This window comes from Taudactylus pleione, unplaced genomic scaffold (genome assembly GCF_031769625.1).
Source record: "Taudactylus pleione unplaced genomic scaffold, aTauple2 ptg000082l, whole genome shotgun sequence".
Taxonomy (NCBI): domain Eukaryota; kingdom Metazoa; phylum Chordata; class Amphibia; order Anura; family Myobatrachidae; genus Taudactylus; species Taudactylus pleione.
Window position 1 is genome coordinate 8,149,127 of NW_028284484.1, and position 26,248 is coordinate 8,175,374.

General features: G+C 43.2%; 1 protein-coding gene across 2 annotated transcripts in view; it reads right to left on the reverse strand.

Moving 5' to 3' along the window:
• PRKCZ (protein kinase C zeta) overlaps positions 1 to 26,248 on the reverse strand; it is a 256,098-nt gene that overhangs the window by 6,269 nt on the left and 223,581 nt on the right. For both annotated transcript variants that reach the window (XM_088468202.1, XM_088468203.1), the window contains 2 exons: positions 25,956 to 26,035; positions 25,120 to 25,209 (listed from right to left, as the gene is read on the reverse strand). In XM_088468202.1, coding sequence (XP_088324328.1) covers positions 25,120 to 25,209; positions 25,956 to 26,035 — 170 coding nt within the window. The remainder of the gene's footprint in view (positions 1 to 25,119; positions 25,210 to 25,955; positions 26,036 to 26,248) is intronic.

A 26,248-nucleotide genomic window follows, 5' to 3' on the forward strand; every position in this document is an offset into this window, starting at 1 on the left:
ACAGTAAAAACAATGCAGGACAAGGACATGATTTATAAACATTGCTGCATAACACTTAAATAAGCAGCAGGGTGTCAGCAACCAAGTGTTAGGTGCCGTGGGGAGTTAGCAGTAAATGAAAGTATAAGTAAAATATGGAGCAGCACATGAGGGAAGACGGCCCTGCTCGTGAGAATTACATTCTCGGCGCACAACATCTATATTCACACTCACGAAGATCCAAAACAATGGGTTTTGTGTTACAAGAACACATTTATCTGCATCTGTATTCCCTTGAATGATTTATTGCTCCTGTCTATAGAGTTCATAGATAATGGGCCTGATTCATACTTGTATGGTATTGTACGACTGCTTCCCTGTGACTGTCCCACTTATATGCTAGTGTCTGGTGTAAATAGTCCTGCGCTTCCTGACTGCATCGCCAGTGGCGTAGCTTCATTCCAGGTGCCCGGAGGCAAGATAAATGTTGGTGCGCCCCCCCCCCCCAAATTAAAATGTACCGCCCCCCCAGCACCTATGCTAGCCCCAGCTGCCGCCCCCCTATGCAGTTCCTACAGCAGTGGTCCCCCTGTGCAGTGCCCTCTGTAGAGGTCCCCCTATGCAGTGCCGCCTATGTAGTGTCCCCCAGTAGTGGTCCCCCTTTTGCAGTGCCCCTGTAGTGCCACCAGTAATACCCCCTGTAGTAAGCCCCCTGTAGAAAGTCCCCAGTAATGCCCCCTGTAGTGCTCCCAGTAATGCCCCCTGTAGTGAGCCCCCAATAATACCCCCTGTAGTGAGCCACCCCGCGAGCGCACACACATACAAAAAAAAAAAACAATACTTACCTGAAACTTAGCTCCAGTGCTGCTGCCTTCGGTCCCCGGCGCCCGCTCCTCGGAACTATGGGAGTGACGTCATGACGTCACTCCCATAGTGCATTGCGGGACCCGGAAGCGGAGCTCAGGAGTGAGCTACCGCCGGGGAGAAAGGAGCCGGGCGCCCGCTGGCAACACACTCAGCGGGCGCCCAGCAAATAGGGGGTGCAACTGCACCCCCCGTAGTGATGCCGCTGGAGGTGGAGCGCCGATCAGCGGCGCTCCAGCTCCATAGCAGTGCCCGGAACGGCCCGGGGGACAATGGAGCCAGGTGCCCCCTTAAGGGCTGGAGCCCGACGGCAAATTACTCCATTGTCTCCGGGAGTTCCGCCACTGTGCATCGCAGATCCCAGTGCTGTGCCTGAGAGACCCCGAGGTTATTCAGATTGACCCTCTGCTTCGGAAGACACAGACCCTGGCCTCGGCAATCCCAGAAAATGGGATGTGGTCGTCCCTGCCCTTAAACGGCCGCAGCCTGATTTGGGGAACTGCGAGATCTCACAGTCGAAGACCGGCGCATGCACAGTACAGATCCTGTGCACGCGCCAATCTTCCAACATCGAAGTAGTGCACACACCATTGGGTTTGCGTGCTACGAGTCAGGCCCAATGTGGGGGTGTTATGACTTTTCTATGAAACGGTCAACTGAATGCTGAGAATTACCCAATTGTTGCTTGCGCCTAGCAATGTAGGACCACGGGTTAGACATTTTAAGTGGCATTTGCTATTTGTGTTCATAGCCATGTTTGTACAGAATGAAGCCAGTGCAAATCAGAATGTCGTGTGAGAATATGCAACTTCAATAATAAAATTACATTCCGTATGCAAGACCTGAAAAAATAAAATCAATAAATAAAATTATATATATAGGCAAGTCACACTCTGCTTTACTGAGCACTACAGTTAAAATTTCATGTTGTGCAATCATAGCCATGTGAATCGTTTATTCACCACTGACCCACATTCTTCCTTTAGTTGAACTCTGTACATGTTTTCTCTGTATCAGACCAACAACTCAAATAACAAAATATCTCCTTTACAATGGTGTATTCTGAATCATTCCTTGTCCAAGAGTGGCATCTCCTTCCTTAAGCCTGTAGGCACTGATGCATAGCAGTCTAGTAATCACGCTCTCACAGACTAAGGGGTGTATTTACTAAGCAGTGTTAAGAGAAGTGAAAAGTGATAAGGTACCAGCCAATCAGCTCCCAACTGTCATTTTTCAAACAGCCTGTGAGATGGCAGTTAGGAGCTGATTGGCTGGCATCTTATCACTTTTCATTTCTCCTAAAACTGCTTAGTAAATAACCCCTAGAAGTGCAGTACTTAGGGGTCTAATACATATTACTCATTATATTAATGGCAGCATTTGTAATTTGGGTTACCCAAATTTGCTCTGTTTTAACCCTAATTCTAAATGAAACCAATAGAAAACTTTATGTCCCCACTGCAATATAGATTACAGGCTGTATTTAGTAGAAACACCACAAACTATCTAAAATACCATTTACTTATGGTTGTATGAAGAGGACACAATACGTCTTACTGAATACCCATTAGCACCTATACTAATAATCATAAGTGTGAATTACAACATGAAAAGCATTTTACTGTGAAAGTAAATAAATTCCTCACTCTTTATATGCTCACAGATGTAGTACTAGAAAAGATGGACTTGTAAGCAGTGTGTGGGGGATCGGTATGAACCCACGTGTTGTGGGTCACCTGACGAATTTCTCCACCTATGTGGGTGGCGGCTATGACGTGTTGCAGAACAAGCCAGCCCCAAGATGAGAAATGCTCAGAGTGTTTCTACACCTGCTCTGAATAGTTTAGTACTTGGAATACTGCCTTGGGTTATTATAAACCTGAAAACCAGTGCTGTAAATAACATAGTTGGACTGTCCTGTTAATCAGGACTAGAATTCTAGTGGTTTGCTGGTGGTCTAATGCTCCGACTGGCCACGGATTGGTCTAGTTCTAGTTCTATTGCTTTGATTGTCATCAGTTTGGTAAATGTTCTGATGCTCTAATGCAGAGGTTTTCAGACTCGGTCCTCAGGACCCCCCCACACAGGTCACGTTTTCCAGGTCACCCAGCAGGTGCACAGGTGTAGTCATTACTCACGGACACATTTTAAAAGTTCCACTTGTGGAGCTACTTATTTCACTTGTGATTCTGAGGAGACCTGGAAAACATGAGCTGTTTGGGGTCTTGAGGACAGAATTTGACAACCTGTGCTCTAATGGTATTACAGGTCGCTCTAGCCTTGTGACAGAGTAAAATATGGCTCATTCACATGGTGAAATGCTCACTAGTGATTACAGAGATTATATTTTTGTATGGACTAGGAAAGTGGAAAATAGTCTAATATCTTCCTGGCACACATTTTTCTTTGCAATTCAAAATGACATTTACTTTAATGCTGTGCTTTTCTACGGGTTGTGTTTCCCTATTCCCAAGTGGTTTACCAACTGACCGACTCAATTAATGAATAGCCCTATGCTGTCACTTTGAATACACTCCCACTGCTGACACTGTCGGGGGTCATTGAAAGTTACGGGTGATTGGACTGAGTGCAGTTTTACTTACAAGTAGATTGAACTCTAATTTACTACAGACTCCTACGGTGAACTCTGATTGGCTGCCGGAGTTCATAAAGATTGACTTCATCAGATTGTGAAAATGGCAATCTGTACAAATCAGTAATATAAATGATCAGACGTGAAAGTTTCCACATCTTGGATACCTAAATCATTGCACCGGGTTGGTTGAAAACTGCACTTAAGTATTTACTCCATTTCAGTATAAATAAAGGGGGAGGAAGGAAAATAGCATTCATCTTAGCATATTTTTAGAATATAAAGACAGAGATTAAATGCAATGAAACAATCTCTATCACTTATACAAAGTGGAAGCAGCCAAAGGTCACGAGAAATAGAACAGGAAATTTTGACCCGTTATAACAGTAGAAACAAAACGAAAATAACATTTTAATATTTCTGAAAATTAAGTTTTTGAATTGTCTAAATGAAAGTCTAAGGAAACAACCCCCCTCACTACTTTTCCATGATTGCTTTACATAATTAGTGAAACTCTAGAAAGCAAACCAAAATGCTATTTGGCTATTTTTAATCACTAGAAGGCAAAAATAACTTCAACAAATATACAGCTCTTATATTTGCCTTTGTCGAGGAGAGGCGTTCGATAGTCACAGACGGTGCACTCTGAAGGTCTATAAACATGAAAGGGGTTAGCACATATTTAAATTGGCACTTAGCTAAAAGAATAAATAGAAATAATAAAAGCTGTGGTGGAGTATTCACGGGGGGACATTTGTGATTAGCTGTAGAAGCATACTGTACATGCCCCTCAGAAGCACTATAGGTGAATAGATCTCTAAATATCAGACCCTAACTCATAAGGAAAGTGGTACCAGCACAGATGTATAGGATACCATCTTATTAATCATGTGGCTCCTAATCACTGTGCTCTGTGTATAACACTCCAGTGTATCAGTGACAGTCACACAGTGCACAGATGCAGCAACACTCCTCACTTGGGTGTGTGGCCTAATCTATACTAACATTGTCCTCACTTGGGTGTGTGGCCTAATCTATACTAACATTGTCCTCACTTGGGTGTGTGGCCTAATCTATACTAACATTGTCCTCACTTGGGTGTGTGGCCTAATCTATACTAACATTGTCCTCACTTGGGTGTGTGGCCTAATCTATACTAACATTGTCCTCACTTGGGTGTGTGGCCTAATCTATACTAACATTGTCCTCACTTGGGTGTGTGGCCTAATCTATACTAACATTGTCCTCACTTGGGTGTGTGGCCTAATCTATACTAACATTGTCCTCACTTGGGTGTGTGGCCTAATCTATACTAACATTGTCCTCACTTGGGTGTGTGGCCTAATCTATACTAACATTGTCCTCACTTGGGTGTGTGGCCTAATCTATACTAACATTGTCCTCACTTGGGTGTGTGGCCTAATCTATACTAACATTGTCCTCACTTGGGTGTGTGGCCTAATCTATACTAACATTGTCCTCACTTGGGTGTGTGGCCTAATCTATACTAACATTGTCCTCACTTGGGTGTGTGGCCTAATCTATACTAACATTGTCCTCACTTGGGTGTGTGGCCTAATCTATACTAACATTGTCCTCACTTGGGTGTGTGGCCTAATCTATACTAACATTGTGGATCGTGTCAGCACCAATTATAAAATTGACACCTTCTCCTAAGCAGCTTGTTTCCAAATTTAATTTAGAAAATATTATTTTGGAAAAACACTTGCAAATCACACTTTGCTTTTGTTGGGCAATAGATTAACAAAAAAAATAAACGCAAACTAACGATGGAATCTACATCTCTGTGAAGACACGGACAATGTAGACATACAGGATACACACGTATGTAGCTTGGCTGCTTACCAGGAAATTGTTCAATGACTGGACTACATTTTAATCAGCAACCATCATTTCCTACTAATTTAGCTAATAAATGGTTTAAAGTGGATGAAAATGCTGTTCTGGAAGACATCAAGATTAAAATATAAGAAATACATATAATTATTCATCCAGGTCACCAGTTACCGCGTGACATAGCAGACCATGCACACACAGCTGCATGGAAGCCGCAGACTGTTAGAGGGACAAAGCTATGAATTAGAAGAACCCAGATAGGGACTGCAGTTTATGCATTGGTTTTTAAACAGATTCATCTTATTTTGTCATTACCGTTTATAACCATCAAGATATCATGTACAGTATGTTTCCCATTATCTATTTATAAGTAAATCTCTATATAGAGATATTTGTACAGACAGACACTGCAAGATAAAATCTCAACTCAAACATAACCCCTCATGTGTCAGCCTGTATATTTCCAGGCCAGTGTCTGGCACAGTGACATTATGGATAACCTTGTCACTATCTACCCTGCTTACCACATCTGACACATGTACATGCATGTAATCTACTGAAGGCACAACAAAGACACTTTATTCAGAGTGTAGTACTGGAGGTAGCGAGGAGCACAATGGATGTGATTCTATAATGTGGACGTTTCCTGCTGCCTGCGAATACAGCACTAGATATAATTATATATATATATGTATGCGACCCGTCCTGATTTTGCACAGGAGCAATTTTGTATTTACGGCGAAAGTCTTTTTTAAAAGAGGTCTTTTAAGATTGCCTTGTAGATGACATTAGTCGATTTTACTCCTGACATCAACGCAAAAAGATTTAGCTTTCATGTGACGTGCAAAAGGGCCACGTAAAGTTGTCCATGAGCAAAAAACAGTCTCCACTTGGGTCAACTCCAACCCTGTTAAGTGTCTGTCCCTGCGCTTTACTTATTGTCATGCCAAAGCAGACTCTTACCGGAAATTGGACATGTTTAAAATTAAAGAATCGTTTTTCACATAGATGAAATGAGAACGGTAAATTAAAAAAAAAGGGAAAAACTTTTGTATCAGTAAACAGGGCTTACATAAATTTTTGGAAGAAATCAGATATGTTATGATCTATCTTTAATGGTTTAGGCAGCGTAAGCCAAGCGAGCGCTCGGATGTCCGTTTTTTAATTGTCTTCCTTCACTAAAAATGTTACTGCTCGTCTCCTTTTTGTCATACTCCTATACCTTCCTCGGCAAATGCTCTAAAGAAGAGTGAAAATTGCATCAAAATCCGTCCAATGGTTCTCGAGATTAGCCCAAACACACAGACAGACGCCTACCAGGGACTTTATTTTATACTATGTATATATAGAACAGAACTATTTACATAATCAATTCAAATTCACTTCCCTTCTAACATGGATGATGTCAGAACAATGAGAAAGGCTTTTCTGCTAATCAGGCTCTGGTTGCTCATGGCACTGTTTCCAACATGCTGTTGCCTACAGAGCAGTTTCCTGGCACAGAACTAATGTTGGAGAATAACAGATAAGTATTAATTGAGAAGCTGCGCTAGAGGGACAAAATGAGGCACTGAATCTTAATTTGTCACTCTGTAGTCTCTCTAGTGCAGTTTTCTAGAAGCTCATTCATTTTCCATGGTATGAAGTTTATATGTACTAGTCACATACAAGTTTGTCCCATAGTTCCCTTCAAATTTGTTGCTTGGACAAAGAAGCATATTCTGTAAAAGGTTATGGTCCCAGATGCAACAGAAGAATACAAATAATTATCCAGCGAAATCTGCATTGTGCACATGAAAAGCTCAACACTGATTCAAAGTGACTAAAGAAGAAAAAAAAAAAAGAAAATATTTGGTAGCTTAGAACCTAAACTAGCAGTGGCAAACCAAAAAATAATCATCAGTTATGGAAATTTTAGGTTGAGATGCTGCTATCTAGAGATTACTTGTGGGAGTTTATTACCAGAGACAGACCAGAGGTTAATAACCAAAAATGGGTTTATATATACAGTCGTGAGCAACCAAAAGCTCATTAGTTATATATGTCCAAATAATTCACATCTGAGACTACTGCAAAGGGCATGTGATATGCATTACAGAAGCTGTATGAAGGATCCAGTTTAAACATATATTTCTACAGAGGAAACAATACCAAATGAGACATGGCAAATGAAAAAGACATGCTGCAGTATATAAATGGAATGCTAGAGACAACAGTTCAAGTCTGGTCAATGGATGAAGACAAAGTGCAGCTATGCTTCTGTGTAAGAGCAACAAGTAACTTCAATACAAATGGGAACAATATGGCAATAACAGTAAAGGATGTCATATGTTCCTAACTTAGAAGGTGTACTCATGTCTCTGAGAAGCATGGCGGCTAAAATGATAAACCATTATTCAGAATGGTGGAGAAACAGCCACATGAAATTCAATGTAAACAGTCTTTGGGTGCTAAGCATGTGTTTGTATTGCTGAAGTAAAATGCAGCAAGTTACAAAACAGAGCAGTGGAAGGATTCTTGTTAGATATAGTGAGTTCCAAATGATACAGAATTCAAGAACAGAGAAAATGACGAAAATCAGAACAGTGTGCCCTTTACTGGAAACCTAAGGGATGGGACGATGGCCTTGCTAGGCTTCAGTACAGAGATTAAATCTCACGCTAAGCAGACCACCCTTTCAACTCCTGAAGAAATGATGGAGTTCAGTGTAGGCACCATGGGTGAAGCTAAAAACAGAAAGCAAAGTAAGGCGGTCAAGGGTAAACCTTTCATACAAAGCAAGTACAATTAGTATTTGTGAACCCGAAAGGGAAACCAATAGATGGCCAAAAATGGTTGAAGAGGAAACAAAATTCATGCATGACAACCAAATCTGGGTACTCCAGAGGTTCCCAAACTGGGTCTGATTCAGAGTTGGGTATAGACTGATCATCTTGGTGAAACCATGCTGCATTGCAGGTGGGGCAGATTTAAAATGTGCAGACATTTAGATTTGGGAGGGAGGTGTCCAAACTGACATCTAAATTGTAGAGTAATAATAAAGCTGTGCAGTGTTTGTGAGCTACATGTAAAAGCAGCCAGTATTTACCCTACATGCAATTTTTTTTTTATGTATTTACAGTACAGTCCTTGCATTGCAGCATGTTTAGTGCTATCTCTCTCTCTATTCCCAACTCTGAATCAGGCCCTCTGTCCTCAAGACATCCAGGTTTTAAGGATATCCATGGTTGGTCACAGATGTTTACATCAAATTGACTGAGGTACTAATTAAGTCACATGTCCCAAAGTATGGTTATCCTTAAAACCTGCCCTCTTCCCTCACTTGCTTCTCCTTCCCTTACTTATACTATCATTTACTCCTAACTCCACAAACTGCACATAACGCTTGGTTGCTTATGCCCTGGTGCTTATTTCAGGGTTATGCAGTAATGTGTATAAACCATGTCCTAAGAAACATAGAATTTGAAGGCAGATAAGAGCCACTTGGCCCATCTAGTCTGCCCCTTTTACAGTACAAAACAATGCAGGACAAGGAAATTAAGTCAGTGTTTTCTTGTGTGCTCATTTGTTTATGTACTTTGTAAAGTGCTGTGGAACCTTTGTGGTGCCGTATAAATAAAGGATAATAATAATCATATTAAAAACAGAAAAGAAGATGGCAATTCTGAATGGTACAAAGCTAGACTAGCGGTGAAGGGATATCACAATAGTATGAAATTATGAGAGGTTTTTGACAGTAAACAAAACACTATAATCAGGACTTGCAGTGACCACCTCAAGAAAATGCAAGTGAATTGGGTCTGATGTTAAAACAGCTTTTCTGCATGAGAGTTGGAGGAGGAGATTTACATGGAGCAACCACCAGGAGTTAAAGACTCTCTAATGCTGGGTACACACTAAACAGATATCTGCAGATCAAGTTATCTGCAGATGATGGTTGTTCGTACACACTGAACAACCATCATCTGTGTTTAGTGTGTAGGAGGGGCTGGGTCCCGCTGGCCAGGGGCGTGTCCGCCCCCTCCCCACGGCTGCATTTGTACTGGCGGTCTGCAGACCGCCTAAACACACTTGCCGATGGACAGATATGTCTGCAGATATATCTGTCCATCGGCTGTACAGCACAGCCAATGCGATATGTCTGCGAGCAACATATTGTGGGTACACACTGGCCGACGGGTAGAAGATATATTGGCCGATCAATTGATCGGCCAATATATCTGTCAGTGTGTACCCAGCTTTAAGCCATATGTAGCATGAAACTTGCAGAAAAGTATGTATAGTCTGATGAAGGCTGCGAGAACATGGCTACCTTTCCTTCTTCCAGGCTGGGGGCTGGCTACCTTTCCTACCGGGGGGGTTGGCTACCTCTCCTTCCGGGTGGGGGGGGGGGGGGGCTGGCTACCTCTCCTTCCGGGAGAAAAGCAATTTGAAACAAGTTGGAGTAATTTACATGTATTTATTCAGATATTAAATCGGAGGCCTAAAAAAATATATTCGATAGATTTTACATATTCAGCCATTCACAGGCGGCACTGCGGTACTTATGACAATCATGAAAAGAGCCTCTGGCACAGGCTTTAATGCAAAATTCTGATATTTCAGTTTATTAGAAAACCTTTATCAAGGATATATATACACATGTATCCCTGATAAATTTTTTCTAATAAACCAAAACATCGGAATTTGGCATCAAAGCCTGTGCCAGAGGCTCCATCCTTTAGACATGTAAGAGTACTGAAGTCTGTAACTTTAGTAACTGAAATAAAAAATAAAAATAATCAAAATAATTATTCCGAAGATAGCGTAGACTTCATAGAGACAACATTTATTTCTGACAAGTGCCTTCCCACAACATGTAATTACTCTGCAAAGCCAGACCCTGTAGATTGGTTGGAATAAACTCGCATACGCTCCATACAAGGGGTGTAACACTGCCTTTAAGAAAAAAAATGACTGGCAATAAGCAAACAGCAGACATCCAGACACAGCTGTACAATGTACCCCCCATGTTCATATCACACTGCAGCAAGCCCAGAACATTCAATGCAGTATTATTTCTCAAACACAATCAATGTACGTTTGAAGGTAAATCTGGGAGCCGGTTTCCCATACATCATAAGTGGGTGGCATTTGAGGGCTGTTATCCTCTCTGTATCATTGGCACTGGCCATGGAGAGGTTTGTCACTGTGCTCAGAATCTTAATAGACTTTGAAACACTGAGTAAAAAGGAAAACTTCAGAAACGCACTATTAGGCTTAGCCTTTCTCCGCCTTTTCCAGAGATTTAAATAAGCCTGTTATGAAACAAAAATACTAAAACCCGAAGTCCCTGCTTTCATATGTGTCTTAGATGACGGGAGCGCTTGCTGCGGGGAGCAGGGCTGCCTTGGATGGGGAGAACACAGAACAGAAACCCTGTACGGCTCCCTCATTTTGCAATAGTTCTCTAGCTGTGATGAGACAATGTATCATCTCCCACTAAATGACTCAGTGGGCAGTCCCTGCAGTGGAAACCATCTCCATCTATCCGCCCACCCTCACCCACATACATATAAGCAATAATAAACGTGTAATGAGATGCCAGTTTCCTGACAGAAATCCTAGTACAGGTCAGTTTACGGGAAAGAAAGGACCTTTAACACCAGGGAAACCAGTATTACCATTAACGTATCCGTCCTATTTCTCTAGGCGTACTTAGAGAGGTTAAGCATGCCAATTCCTTGTTGGACCTTACGTGACAGGAAGGCCGTGAAAGTGTGGGACATAACCTGGAAACCCCTGAGCAGGTTGCTGCGTAGCAACAGCTGCAGAAATAACACCGACCTGTGTTGGACACAATTCAGCATCTAAAAATAAAAACTGAACTTAGAGAGGGCAGCACAGCTCTGCCAGATAACCTGCACATGAGGAGTTCAGTAAACAGCCATTCTTTCCAGCTGATTATTCCAACATCTTTGCCAACCGCACTGCAATAATAATGGAATCCTGGGAAAAATCTCATCAGTGCGGACAAAAGGTCAGTGTCCGTGACCTCTGATTGGACGAGGGATCTTATGCTGCAAACAACCACCACATTACATACTGTACACTTTTGGTAATTAAATTAGTGCTAGGTGAATGTATTATAAGGAGAAGAAAAACACCATAAAAATACAGGAGCAGTAACCACAGCCTATGGAAAGTCTTGTGGGTCTGGGGAAAAAAAGCAACATCTTAACATTTACCCCTTATCTCCAATATTATGTTGATATACAGATTCATCAATGCATCTTCTGTGAATAGATGTGACTCTACATTATGGTCCCAGACAGCAGTGTATCTGTGCGCAGCATACGATGACAGACGTCTATTCCATTGCCCTAAGCTTCCGAAATGTAGCCCACACAGGGCAGAGCAGTATGTATTTTAGTTATGCTTGGAGACGCAGTATATCTCTACAGGGACAAAAGCACTGCCCTAGCAGGGATGCTTAGGGCTCGATCCAATTATGTGAGAATTGCAAGTAGCGTGTTTGTTTCTTTAAACTCGCACACTTTGCCGTGAAGCACGCTCCCGAGAATTCTCCAATCCAATTAAAAATGCCTATTCGCACTACTCGCAGCGGAGGGGTGCGAATTAACTGTCAAATGAGATTTGCGAGAAATGCATGAAAATGTGGGGAGACCATCCTGAACCCCCAACATGGTTTATTTTGTTAGCAGGACCATATATAAGACTGTTTGTGGGCATTAGGAAGTTACTGTAGGTTTTGAAATGGTGTCAAATGGCTGATTTTTTTTTAAATAAAAGAATATGATAAAAAACAAACTTTTTTCCGTTTAATCTCAAACTAATTAAACGAAAAATGCAAAAAATAACTAGGAAAAAGGGTGATTTTGGGGTACTTTGAGGGCACCTTAAAAAAAAATTATAAAAAATTATTTTCCAACTAAAAAATTATTGTAATTAAATTTGGGGTGCCTAAACTAACGAAAAAGTAAACTGGGATAATTTGAGGACTTTTTTTTTTTATGTAACATCAAAAAATGACATGTAATTATTGGACTAAATAAGCTAATTAGAAACTTCCAAATGTCTAATTGGTCATTAGGGGGGTGTCCAAGGGGTTCAGCAGCGTCCCCACATTTTAACCTTAAAATAAAGATTTTCCTTTCCATCTCTCACCCTCAGGGAGGTGCGAGTGGAAACTTGCAAATCCAGTCTGAATGATCAGTGCAAGTTGATAATTGGATTGCAAAATTAATTTGAAGTGAAAATCGCAACTCGCACCTAATAGGATTGACCCCTTAGTGTAGAGCAGCGTTTTCAAGCCAAGCAGTGATTTCTGTGTATGTGCTTTATTCTATGCAATTATGTTCTACAATTGTGTGATACGTCATCTTAATTTAATGCGGAATGATAATTGGCACAAGACAGAGATTAAAGGGTTAACAGCTATAATGCCCACACTAAATTATTAGTTATAACACACTGAAAACATGTAAATCCTCAACGTTACCATACATTCAGTGCTGAAGAACTAAGCAGGTCGGTCTTCCAACAGCAAAGGAATAAACTAACCTCAAAAGCAATTGGCAGATTGGCAGAGTCTACTCAATTTAAAAGATATAAATTAGCCTGGACGGTGGCCACTAGGTGGCACTATGTTACTACGAAACACAGCACTCATGGCAGATCCAATAACCACACTGCTGATTCAGTACAACTGCATCTCCTTGTTTAAACACTTATCATAAAATTAAAACAACCGTTAAATACACTTACAGATACTACAGGTAATACTATGCAGAATATCAGGTGTAATATATCTGTTATGGGACTGACACACAGCTGAAATATTGGGCTGTTTTTCCATTTTAGGAAGCTATGTAAGCAATTACCCATACAGAGACACATGCTATTTTACAAACATGGCACAGCTGCCACCTAGTGAACAGGTTGAGAATTACGCTCTGCAGACCCTGCAGTGTGGATTTTCTAAAGTGTATTAGAGCCACTGGTAGCGTTACTAATCAGAAGGAACTGGGTAGTGATAGCTAAAATAATCTTAAGTGACTATCTTCATTAATCATCTGTTTCTTTGCATCTACCAGTAAGTCATAGCAAGAGAGAATGTTAAAAAGAAAAATGACTTCCATACAATATGCGGAACTCCAGAAGATCAATCAACTACACGTTCTCAGAGAGGAGACATCAAATATACATTGAATTTCATCCTCCATTACCGGTACACAGGTGTAGAACAACTGTGTGTACAGATGCACCCAGGTACATTGTGGCTGTTCGTGCCACAAACGTGCGCCACATCACGCCATGCAATTCCCAGCGCCTGCATATGCTACAGCGCACACTGCGATCGCACCAAGCATGCCTATGGAGGCGCATTGGCAGTGCGCATATCGTCTTGCGCTATGTATGGCACAATTCACCACAACAGCGGCAACAATATAGCTGGGCATAACCATGAATTATGAAATGTGGGAGTAAAACAAGAATAAGCCTGGGCATAATCAGTTTGTTGCAAGTGTCCGTTGTGACTGTACTCAGGAATAATGCTCATATCAGTGTTATAACTAGGGGTCCAATATTCCCACATCACCACAGAGCGGTGAGTACAGTAGGTAGAATGGTTAACGTTATTTGGTCATGGTGTTCACTTGTCCCTCTCTATGGACTGGCTCCAGGAGTAGTGCTTCATTGAAAAGACACCAGGCACAATCCAGTACAGCATCCGATGATGGAGAATGCATAGAAGCAGCAGAGCTCCTTTGCCTGTAAATTTAGAACTGAGAAAGCACCCCGTATACAGTGCTTTACAGTGACAGGTAAGCGGTATATGCTACTGTCAATAGCCAGGTACATTACAGAGCTGTTGGTGCATACTCCAAAGAGAAAATGCCTGCTGCTCTATATGGGTCTCTCCCTGGAGCCAGTCAGTGAAGCCGTCGGATGTATGGACAACTGAACAGGAGAATATGTACTGGACACTCACACTCTGAGTAAAAGGGATTGGAGGAGGGTAGATTCATGAGATTCCCAAATTGAAACAGTTATAAAAGAAGCAAAAAATTAATGTATCCATGAACAGGGGACTAGATGTAATCCGTAGATCAATATGAATAGTGTTCACATTGTGTTTCTGTAATAGATGTTCGATCTGAGGTCATTTATCATTGCTCTCTAAGGGCCGAAATCAATTAGCCGCGAAAAGCCTAGCTGCGATGTTTTCGCCACATTCACCTGTTTTTAGGCGATACTTATCTCCGTATTCAATTCCGAAAGATGCGAAAAGGCAAACAGGCTAAATCAGCGAGTAGCGAAAAGTCCCTAAGATTTTGGGAAAATCAGTCTGTACCCCATAAAAAGTTGAACTAACATTAGATATCAATCTAGAAGTGTTCTAATAGCTCTAATAAAAGTGTTTTGTGTTCTTAAAGTGTCAGAATTGGCTGTTATATGCATAAGTGCTGAAAAATTATAGAAAGCCATTTCTTTTGGGAAAAATAAGTACAGAGGGCAAATGTGGGGTCCATGAAAATGGCTACTAGCATATATTGAGGTCTCTAAAGTGAAGATTCAAAACATCAGAAAAACACACCAGCTGCAGCCTCGTGCAATCCCAAAAACACCTGTCCCATCCATATAGCCCCCAAAGTACTAGGCCCCAAATCCCCACATTTGCACTCCAAATAGTGATTTTGCGCTTCCAATTTGCCTGCCTATACTTTTCTCCTGTTTTTTTTCCTCTTAGGCGAAAGCTCCTGTAATTGAATACGGAGATAAGTTGAAAACGCGCGAAAAGTCCAAATTGGCGAAAATTTTTCTTCAAAAGGCACTTTTCGCGGCTAATGGAATACGGCCCTAAGGGGGAGATCTATCAAAGCTTAGAGAGACATAGTGGACAGAGATAAAGTACCCACTAATCAGCTCCTGTCATTTTTCAAACACAGCGTGTACAATTACAGTTAGAAGCTGACTGTTTGGTACTTTATTTCTCTCTCCAAGGGTTGATACATCTCCCCCTAAACTCACTCTACTCTCCCATATCAAGATTGTTAACTCCATCATGTGATGTTTATTGTGTTGGATAAGGTGCGCTATGGACCTGCCTCAATCCATAGGCAAGCAGACCAGCTGATCCAGCAGACTCTAGGACACGATGGAGCGCAGCCACCAGGTCCCGACCTCTGACCTGCACTACTGTGCAGCGTTTCCATGCATCTTTCTCCCTGGAGACCATAGAGTGGATGGAACCCTGAGACTCACCTGCAGTTACTAGTAGTATCAGCATCCTAGTATGTTTAGGGGGTATTACCGCTACTACCTGCAGGTGCCCTTTACACCCAGCTTCCCGGTGCACTACAATGCCCAGCAATACCCCAAAGGGCTCCAGACTACTACTTCTCTATTGCAACCGTTATATCCCTGTGTTATTTGCTAACTGCAAGTTCTACCAGGTAAAATATGCCTAAGAACTGGTTAAGTTACATCACATGTGGACTAAACCCTAGGGATGGACATCGATGGTCGATGTTTGCCTGCCATCGATGTTTTTCTTCTGATGTTAGTGTTTTTACCATTCGATGGCAGCATTCCGATGTTTGCTGCCATCGAATGGTAACCATTCAATGGTGTTGCTGCGATGATGGCTTCCTTTTCTTTAACTATTAAAAGATCTACCTCCCCTGGCTGCTGTGTGCTGTGTCTCTGGCTCTGGTAACCTTCCTGGATCATGTTGCTGGGATCGTTGGGAGGCTGTCTCTCACTGCCTCAGACCTGTCCCTCCCTCCTCTCTCTGCTAACTCTGATTGGCTCTCTGAGACAGTGAGAACCAATCAGTGTGCAGCCCTGGCCCAGCAGCAGCTGTCACTCACAGACACACACACAGTGTGGTAGATAACAACGTTTATACCAGCAGAGATGGGGAGTGATGTCTCTGCTGGTGATGTAAGAGGTTAGTTTTCATTGTGTTATAAGTATATTTTAAACAAGTTTTTACACTTCACTTTCTTGTTGCTTAAAGTGCCCACAGCAGCAGCAGCGTGGCAGTGACAGTGTCTCATTCTCCTCCTAGTCCTCAGTCAGCTCTGCCTGCGCTGGGCTTTTTTTTTTTCATTCTTATTGCTTCGTGTCCGAGCCCCTCCCCTAACCCCGTCCCTTCACTATTCATATGAATAGTTTTTACCATTGAATGTTTATGATGCGATGGTTAGTTACCATTGCATCAAAAGATTCAATGGTGGAAGCACTGCCATCATATGATGGTGGGCTTCCGATGTCCATCCCTACTAAACCCCACCATCACCAAACAACTGTGCAACACACACCATCACATATACTATGGCCTAGTGTATCACCACCCTGATTTACCAAGCTATCTGGGACCAACAATCATCCACCATTGTCTGTGGCATACTGATACGCAATTCATCACAATGCTACACACTGCTAATGGGCTATGGGTCCAGTGCCCAGACCCCAGCATCGTGTTAATTCCATACATACTGTATATTGTTCATGTAAGCCTTGTATATTTTGCCTTGGATCTTTACAAATAAATCATAGGTTTCTACTTGATTTATTGTACACTATGAGGGGTATTCAATATGAAAGGTTAACTTCCCTGGCGAAGTTAACGTTTCATATCAGAGTTTTTTTCTGCGTAAAGGTATGGTGCGCGCTCCCGCTTATCCCCGTATTCAAAATAAAATTAACGAAAACGGGAAACTCCGAAGTTGGATTTGCTTAAAGTTACAAATTTTTCCTTAAAATAATTGTAAGACCCCCCTAAAGTTGTAAAAACATGGGGGATCACTATGGGTACCCCCGTTTTAGCCTTTAATTGTAAGTCGGGGTTTTAAATAGCCGCAGCAGGTGTTTTTTTTCCGACATTGAAGAAGTGTTGCAGAAGAGCACTTAGGTTATTTTTTTCATTTTTTTAAGTGGTCCCATCAAATTTGGGGTACATGAAAATGGGTACTAGCATATTTTTAAGCCCCTAAAGTAAGTTTTAAAAAATTCTGCATTAGTGCACCTGCCGCTATAAATCTATTCTAGAAAACACCTGCCGCATACTTGCAGAATAGCCCTGAACTTATTTCCCTTAAACAATTTTTCCCATTTTTTTTTTACCCCAATTTTTAAATAATTTTTTTTGGGGTGTCCCTATTTTTTTTTTAAACTTTTTTTGACACAGATCTTTTTTAAAATGTCATTCCCAGGGGTGCAGGCTATTTTTTTAAGCATGCACCCCCTAAATCCCAATTCTGCACTTTTTTCCGACACCTATTCAATGGTGAAAACTTATCCCCGTTTTTTAGCAAAGACTTTTCAAAACTGCGATAAGTCTTTGAAATTGAATACGGTGTAAAACTAAAACCAGTGATATTAACGCAAAAAACGATGTTATCGCACCCATATTGAATATCCCTGTAAGTAGTCAAATTAAGAGTTATGGTAGACTTACCTTTGTTAACTCTATTTCTTCGAAGTCCATAGGATCCACAGGGATACCATGGGGTGTGTGGTTGGAGTGATCCGGGGCACCAAACAGTTAAAGCGCTTTCCACATATACCCCGCCCCCAGCCATAGGCAGACAGTTTTGTAAACAAGCCCAAGGCAGGAGCAGGAGAGAGGAGAAGGAAGAACAATGTACACAAGAAACACTCACAAAGAGAGAATCCGTGACCAAAAGAAAAATACCCATTGAAGCCAGGTGCGTCAGGGTGGGTGCCCTGTGGATCCTATGGACTTTGAAGAAGAAATTAAGACTTATGGTAGACTTGCCTTTGTTAACTCTATTTCTTCGAAGTCCATAGGGGATCCACAGGGATACCATGGGGATGTCCCAAACCAACTTCCCCTAAGGGTGGGAACGCTCCTGAGCAGAAAGGAGAATCCGATGCCCAAAGGAAGCATCCTGAGAGGCAAAGGTATCAAAGGCGTAGAACCTGAGATAGGTGGATGGAAGACCAAGTGGCCAACTTACACAATTGTTCAGCAGAAGCACCACGTCGAACCGCCCACGTGGGTCCCACAGACTGAGTGGAATGTGCTGTAACCCTGTTTGGAACAGGAAGATTAGCTTGCGTGAAGGCCTGAGATATTGTCATGCGGAGCTATCGAGCCAGAGTCTGTTTTTAGCTGGCCATCCTCGCATATGCCAGCCATACAACACAAGAGATAATCTGATTTCCTAAAGGAATTAGTACGATCCATGTAGTTCCGAAGAACACAAACCACATCCAAGGAAGCTTCACCTTCAGAAAGATCCGAGGACTGGAAGCAAATGGAGCCAGGATACCACTTAGGGAGGTACCCAGCCCTGGTATGGAGGATTATTCTTTCCAGATGAAAGATCTAAAATGGGGAGCGACAGAAGAGCGCTGCCGAATCAGATACCCTGCGGGCAGAGGAGATAGCGAGGAGAAAGAGCGTCTTTGCTGTCAACCACTTGAGGTCTACTGAGTCCAGAGCTTCAAACTAAGGAGCTTGTAGAGCCCGGAGAACCAAGGGCAAATCCCACTGACCCACCAGAGGGACAAAAGGAGGTTAAATGCGGAGAACACCCTGAAAAAAATGTTTTCAGGGAGCGGTCCTTCGCTGGATCCAGATTGACAGGAGCAGAAACCTGAACTCTTAAGGGAGGCCGAGGTCTAATCCAGCCTGGAGAAAGGAAAGCACCCAGGAGACCCCAAAAACTGTAGGGTCATAGCCTCTGGGTGAGCACCATTGAAAGTAAGAGTGCCAAACTCTGTAATAGATGTGGCTTGAGGAAGACTAAAGTGCCCTGAGCATCGTCTGGACCAAAGAGCGAGAAAAACCTTTGGCTCTTAAGAGGGATGACTCAAGAGCCACGCCGTCAAAGACAGACCATGAAGTCTATGTCTGGCAGGCCCCATTTGTCCACCAGGCCTATTTCCTACCCACATCTGGGTAGGAAATAGGCCTCAGAGTCAAAACTAGCTGCACTAGGTCTTCTTTCTCCCGACACAAATCTGTGGGTATATCTCTCATTAACCGATAATCCCGAAGGTCTCTCACTTTGAGCTTTAATAATTCATCCCGAGTGAAGAAAGTGGAGTGGAGGAGCCCACTCTCCGGCGTGTATGCTGGGAGATGACATTCGGCCCAGACCAGAATGTTTACCACTTCCCGCTTGGCTGCCCAACTTTGCGTGCCTCCCTGATGGTTGAGGTAGGCTGCCATTGAGGAGGTCTTGCACCTCAGTAAGTGTTCTGTACACAGCTCGAAGCTCCAGAATGTTTATGGGCAGACAACTATCCTGGGTTGTCCACTGTCCCTGAAAGGTATGATGACCGGTTACCGCGCCCCATCCGCGAAGACTGGCATCTGTGGTAAGAAGCTCCCAATTTGGAATCCAGAAGGGGCAACCCTTGTCCAGATGGGGAGTCTGTAGCCACCATGAGAGGGAAAGCCGAACCTCCGGAGATAGGAGGATCGTCTTGGACCAGAACAGATAATACTTCCAGTTCCACCAGGTGTGAATCCTTTGTTAAAAGGGCCTGGAGTGGAACTGGGAGTATTCCACCATATCGAAGGTGGATACCATGGACCCCAGGACCTGAATTGCTGAATGAATGGATACCCTCCGATTGTGAAGCAAGCTGCGCATACGTAAGTGTAGTGTCAAAATCTTGTCTGCTGGCAGAAATATCATCTGTATTCCAGAATCTAGGAGTGCCCCCAAATGTACCATCCGCTGTCGGAGAGAGGGAGGACTTCTTCCAACTGATGATCCAGCCGTGTTTGCAGGCAGTCCACGGTCAGCTGCAGATGGCACACTCACCGGTTGTGTTACAACACCAAGATTAAGAGGTTGTCTAGCTATGGCAGGATTTTGACTCCCTGATGTCTGAGGTCGGCCGCCATGACTCCCTTTATCTTGGTAAAGACCCGAGGGTCTGTTGACAGACCAAAAGGCAGCGCCCGAAACTGGTAATGTTGCTGCAGAACAGCAAACCATAGCAATCTTTGGTGGGTTGGAGTAATAGGTACATGCAGATATGCATCCTAACCATGAAATTCCCAGACTCCAGTGCCAGGACAATTGATCGTAGAGTTTCCATGCGGGACATGGGCACTCTGATAAATTTGTTGAGGGGTTTGAGACTCAGAATAGGCCGATAAGACCCATTTGGCTTCTGAATCAAAAAGAGTGGAATAAAATCCAGTTCCTCTCTGAGCCGAAGGAACCGGTATCATCACACCTGAACTCAGCAGGGAGTGAATGGCCTCCTGGAGGGCCGAGACCTTGATAGGGTCTGATGGGGGACCTGTACAAAAAAATAGCGGGGGAAGACACCTCAGGAAGGCGAGAGCGTACCCCCTGAGAGACCACTTCTCGGACCCAGGCGTCTGTTGTTTGACGCCAAGAGTCATCAAATCAGAGAAGTCGGACTCCCACCCTGGGATCCCCAAGGAGGAGGCCCGCCCCATCAGGTGGAGGATTTGTTGTGCGATTTGGAAGCCAGACGTCTGGCCGACCAAGACTGCTTGACTTGCGGCTTAGTGGTCTTGTGCGAACTAGCCTGCCTGGGAAAGGACTGTCCTTTTGCCTTACCCCGGGGGCAAAAGGACCGAGAAGAAGCCAGCCGAGGTTTAGAGGCAGCTGCTAATGGCAGAAAGGCAGATTGTGAGGCTGCCACAGTCTTTGAGGCTCTCCACAATCTTGTCCAACTTTGCGCTGAACAGCCTGTCTCCAGAGAAGGGTAAAGATTTGAGTGCCTTCTTGGATCCCGTGTTCGCTTTCCAAAAGGACCAGGCGGGCGACTACCGAGGTCGCAGATGCCTTAGAGGCAAGGAGTCCAGTATCCAACGCAGCTTCTCCCAAATAAGAGGCCGCTTCCTGAATATGGGAGATGTAGGCCAGGTATTCCCCGGTAGCGTCTGATGGCAGGCTCTCTTCCAGTACCTCTGCCCATCCTTCGATTGCCTTAGCCACCCAGGACGCAGCCATAGCTGGTCTAGTGAAAGTGCCAGAAAGCGAGTAGACTGACTTGAGACAAGTTTCTAGTCTTCTTGCGTGGCATCCTTAAGGGAGGATGTAGACTCTAAAGGTGGTGTAGAGCTTCTGACTAAGCATGCCACATGTGAAACAACAGTGGGAGGGACTTCCCATTTAGTACACTCCCTAGTAGGGAGAGGTACCTGGAACCGTTTGCCAGGAGTACCCCAAGTATCTCCCATGAGCTCAGTGAGCTGTTCTGACTCAGGGAATTCAGCCTTTACCACCTTTTGATGTTTAAACATCATGGTTTTAGGCTTAGGGGCCGGTCCATCATCCTCTTAGTTCAGGATTGATTTAACCGCCCTCACTAAAGCAGTAACATCCACTGTTGAATGACGGTGCTCCTCGCCCGAGTGCGACTCGGAGAGAGAACCTTGTGCATCATCTGCCTCCACAGATGATGCATCAGAATTTGAAAGCTAGGTAGACTGAGAGAATGATACAGTTCGTCTATGTGTTTTGGTGGCTAATAGTCTGTCCGTCTGTAACCTTTGTTGAGAGGCTGCAGACGTTTGAGCCATATTCTGAAATGAGTGGGCATAAATATCCATCCACGGAGGATGCATAGGGGGTACCGACATAGTAGGCTGTAATAGCTGTATGTACCCCATGGTGGGAGGCAGCATGGGAGCTGACAAGCAGTCCACTAGCTGCGTTATAACCTGGGATAAGGAGGACACCCAAGGTGGCTCCTGGACTGGGGCTGGTAAGGTGGACTGGTGAGTAGATTTATAACAAATAGCACATAGACCATCCTGTATGAAATCCTGAGAGGACAATCCTGCAAAACAGGATTTACATGTAACCAGCACAGGGCCTCAGCCTCCTGTTTATCCTTGCCTTTAGAAGACATAGAAATAGCCAACAAATAGCACACAAGAAGTATATAGCTAATAATGCAATGTGACACCCTTCACAAATACAAGTAAATGTAGTAGTTGACGGTTTAAGAAAGAACAGCAGGGATAGATATAACTGACAGTCAGAAAGTAAGGAAGGTAGATCACAACAGCAGAGCTAGCACAAGTCACATACAATGCATTTAAATATACTTATAATAATTGGCACTAAATCAACTACTCCAGCTTCAAAGGGCTGATAGGATTTCTGTGTTGTATAACTTGGCCCCAAAGAGAGGTATACAAGGAAACTGGACCCGAAACTCCTGAAACCTGTAGCTTCAGAAAAGCCCCGATTAATGGCTGCTGAGCGTCTTATATAGGGAGGAGGGTGAGCAGCTTAGAGGAGGGAAACCTCTTGTGAAGGATTGCGCTCTGAGCTGGGGGAGTGGCTGCGGGGGGAGAGCTTACCTCCCCACTGCTGCATAAACCGCCGGGTGCCACTGGCCTCTAACATTGTCACCGACGCCAGCATTTAACTGCCCCGGTGGTCTAGTGGGGGAGCAGATGAACCAGTCGCCACACTGCAGCGTCATCGGGTAGGTCTCTATCGCCGGAGGTAAAAACTGCACAATACGCAAGCAGGGAATCGCCTTACCTGTTCCTCTTCATCTGCTTGGCTGCAGTCCTGGATCCCCAGTGGAGCGGCTAGCAGAGCCCCGTTGGCGCCCGCTGTAATCACCGGACCGCTCACCGGTGTTGCGACTCCAGCAGAGGTAGCTGGAGCAGCCGCACAGGCACTCATTAGGATGCCTTACTGCTTGCTCAGAATAAAATATAAAACAAAAACAAAATAAAGCTTGGGGCTGCCAAAGCAGTCCCCCTATTCTAAAGGTGCGACCGTTCCTGTCAAGCACCAAATGAAAAACTGTCTGCCTATGGCTGGGGGCGGGGTATATGTGGAGGAGGCCCGGAGTATCCTGGGAGCTAAAGCTTTAACGGTTTGGTGCCAAAATCACTCCAACCACACATGCCCCATGGTATCCCTGTGGATCCCCTATGGACCCTGGAGAAGAAAAGTGATTAGACACTGACAGCAAATAGATCAACGAGATTTTATTGCCATCAGTACTTTGTAGGTCCACCATGTGCAGTGATAACGGCAGACACCCTGCTTGGCAAACTGTCCACAAGTTCCTGGACAACAGCAGGCGGTATGTTTTGCCATTCGGCCTTAAGTACAGTAACCAACTGTGACACTGAAGAAAATCAAGTCGGCCTAGAACGCACCCATCGCTCCAATCTGTCCCAAAGGTTCTCAATGGGGTTAAGATCTGGACTCTGAGCTGGCCAGTCCATCAGTGTTACCGAATTTTCTGTATACCACTCCAACGTCACCCTGGAAACATGACAGTTGACATTGTTGCCCTGATAAAAACATTTGTTGTTTCCATAGAACGCAAGTGCATGCACCACCCTACAAAGTGTTCTTGTTGAAACCGCCACATTAGTAGCCAATTAGAACTTATGTGCAATGGTATGCATTTCGCTTGCGCGGGGGTGTCCAATCACTTTTGTCTACATAGGGTATGTGAATCAGCTTGCCAGTATTACTTATGTCTAACATTTATTATATACTGTAACACCAGCATATTCTTTTGCAATTCTTAAAAAAACAAGACTGGGTAATAACAGAAAACAAAAGAGGTAAGAGGGCCCTGCACACAAGCTAACAATCTATACAAGCGTACAAGACAGCATCACAGAATAGGGGAGGAGTATTATACTACAGCTCACTGCACCAATAGAAATGCATCAGCTTTATTTTTTTATATAACACAAGGGAGGAGTGTTCCTTTCATTATAAATGGAGCTGCTGACTTTGAGCAATTCTCACTGTCCTTTCAAGTAGACATAGCAAAATGTTCATGCTTTAAAATATATGGTTTTAATATTACCAACAGCCAAACCGGAATTTGGAGACTTGTCTTGGACACATCATTAGATCAGTGTGTGTGGCGGTGCATGGAGGATAATATTTGGTACAATGTATGTAGGACTGAGTGTGCATTGGCTTCCAGTTCCACTGTAGGACTATGAAAGATTAAGATTTCATATTTGCTGTTAGCATTTATCCATCACAGTTTTGAAAACCAACAGCAAATAATGCAATATATCTTCATGTGAAATATAAAATTCTAAAAGCAATTTTATGGTAAATACATTTTGCTTTATTTAAATCAATAAAAAATTATAAAAATGGGTTAAAGAAAACTTATATGAATAAGTCCTACAAGAGATTTTTATTATTTTTATTTTGTTAGGGATATAGCTTTGAAACGAACACCAGTGACATTTTATAGCTTGTACATGACAGATTAAAGCATTTTAACCAATTCTCATCCAATCCAACCTCAGACCAACAAGTTGGTCAGGCATTGGTAGAGTGCGTATGCTCACAAGACCTCTGGTTTCATACAACCCTTGGTCGCCTGGTCTTGTCAAAAGATTTTTAAACCTGCTGAAAAATCAGGAGACCAGATCACCAATCACCAGACCAATTTAGAAGTGTGTATGCTCCTGAGACTGGTTTGCCCGAGAGGCAGCCAGTCTGCCAAAGATTGGAAGAGTGTGTGCGGTGACACAATCCTTTCATCAGACTGTTTCAGCAAATGCAGATTAGTTGTCTGCAGCAAATTGGACAAGTGTGTATACATAGATTGAATGTAGAATCTGCGGCCAGTTCTGCAGTAGGATTGAGTCAACAGTCTAGCTAGGATTCACAGAGGATTGGACAAGTGTGTACCCAGTTTTACTTTAATTTAATGTATATGGATTTCAGCAGGCACATGAAACATTTAAGTAGTGTATGTGTGCATTATACGATCTGAAAACGGCAAAGTCATATAATCGGTATTAATGGTTCGTCGGTGGAGAAATTATTTTCACTTACCATATCCCAGTCTATGCTGCGGAAAAAGGTGTGTGACTTAATGTCCGTAAATCCTGTCTGAGGCTGGCACCCAAGCCTGTCTTTGGGATCCTAGAAATAAAAAATCAATTTGAATTAATGAAGAATCACATGAGCAAGTACACCCAGCAGAAAACAATAGGACAGTGTCATAAAGAAGGACAACAATACAGATAGTTTGGATGGGAATCCTAATCAGAAAACTTTTTTCTGCCTGGTCAGATTATTACCACTGATAGCTATCCAGTGGGATCCTAATTCAGTTAGTGTCTATAGGGCAGAGCTGCTGTATACAGGTGACCTTTCCTGGCTAGATGAACAATGTGAGAAAACTTCTGGTTTTATGGCTTGTGCCCCATGGAATCCAACAGACAGAGAGAAGTAGGCAGATGCCAACGGTCATGTCCTGATACACTCCGCAAATACACAGAATGACTGGAATAGCAGTCTGGCTTATCTCTCCTTAGGTATACGTTTGTGTAATGTGTGTACCTACTTACATGCAGCAGAAAATGTTTATCTGCCCTTTATGGGAGGTGACTTAATATGATTTTGCACTGCCCAAAAAGAGAACGTATGTTTAAGAATGCACAACAAGATGAGAGAGATCTACAGTAGCAGCAGGTGCTGTTCTGCAGCAGACACTGCACAGGAGTAACCAGAGTACAGAGGAGGTCTGTAACAGGTCTGGGTCATGCAGTACTGTACAACAATGTCTGATGTGATCTCTATGAAATTGAATAGACTTCTCACATCTGACAAAGCGCTCACCTACCCGGTAACATCTATTACACAGGTACAGGCTGTGTTACACCAACCTTATTTAAAAATCCTTTTAAGACATGGGAAGCTTTCACCGACAGGAACCTTGGGATCCGAATTGGCTTTTCTAGGATAACTGGTTACGATACAAAATAATAATTACAACAATTAGACAATTTCCCTTTTGTGCTTTTAAAATACAAAATGACAAAAGTGTATTCAAGGCGTTTTTAGTTGCCCCCTCTGAACACATCATTATATAGTTAGAGGTTCATGAATGTGGGGGGAGTGTAAGACTATATAGCTTCCTCAAGGTGCCATAACACTGTATACAGTATGTAATATGAAA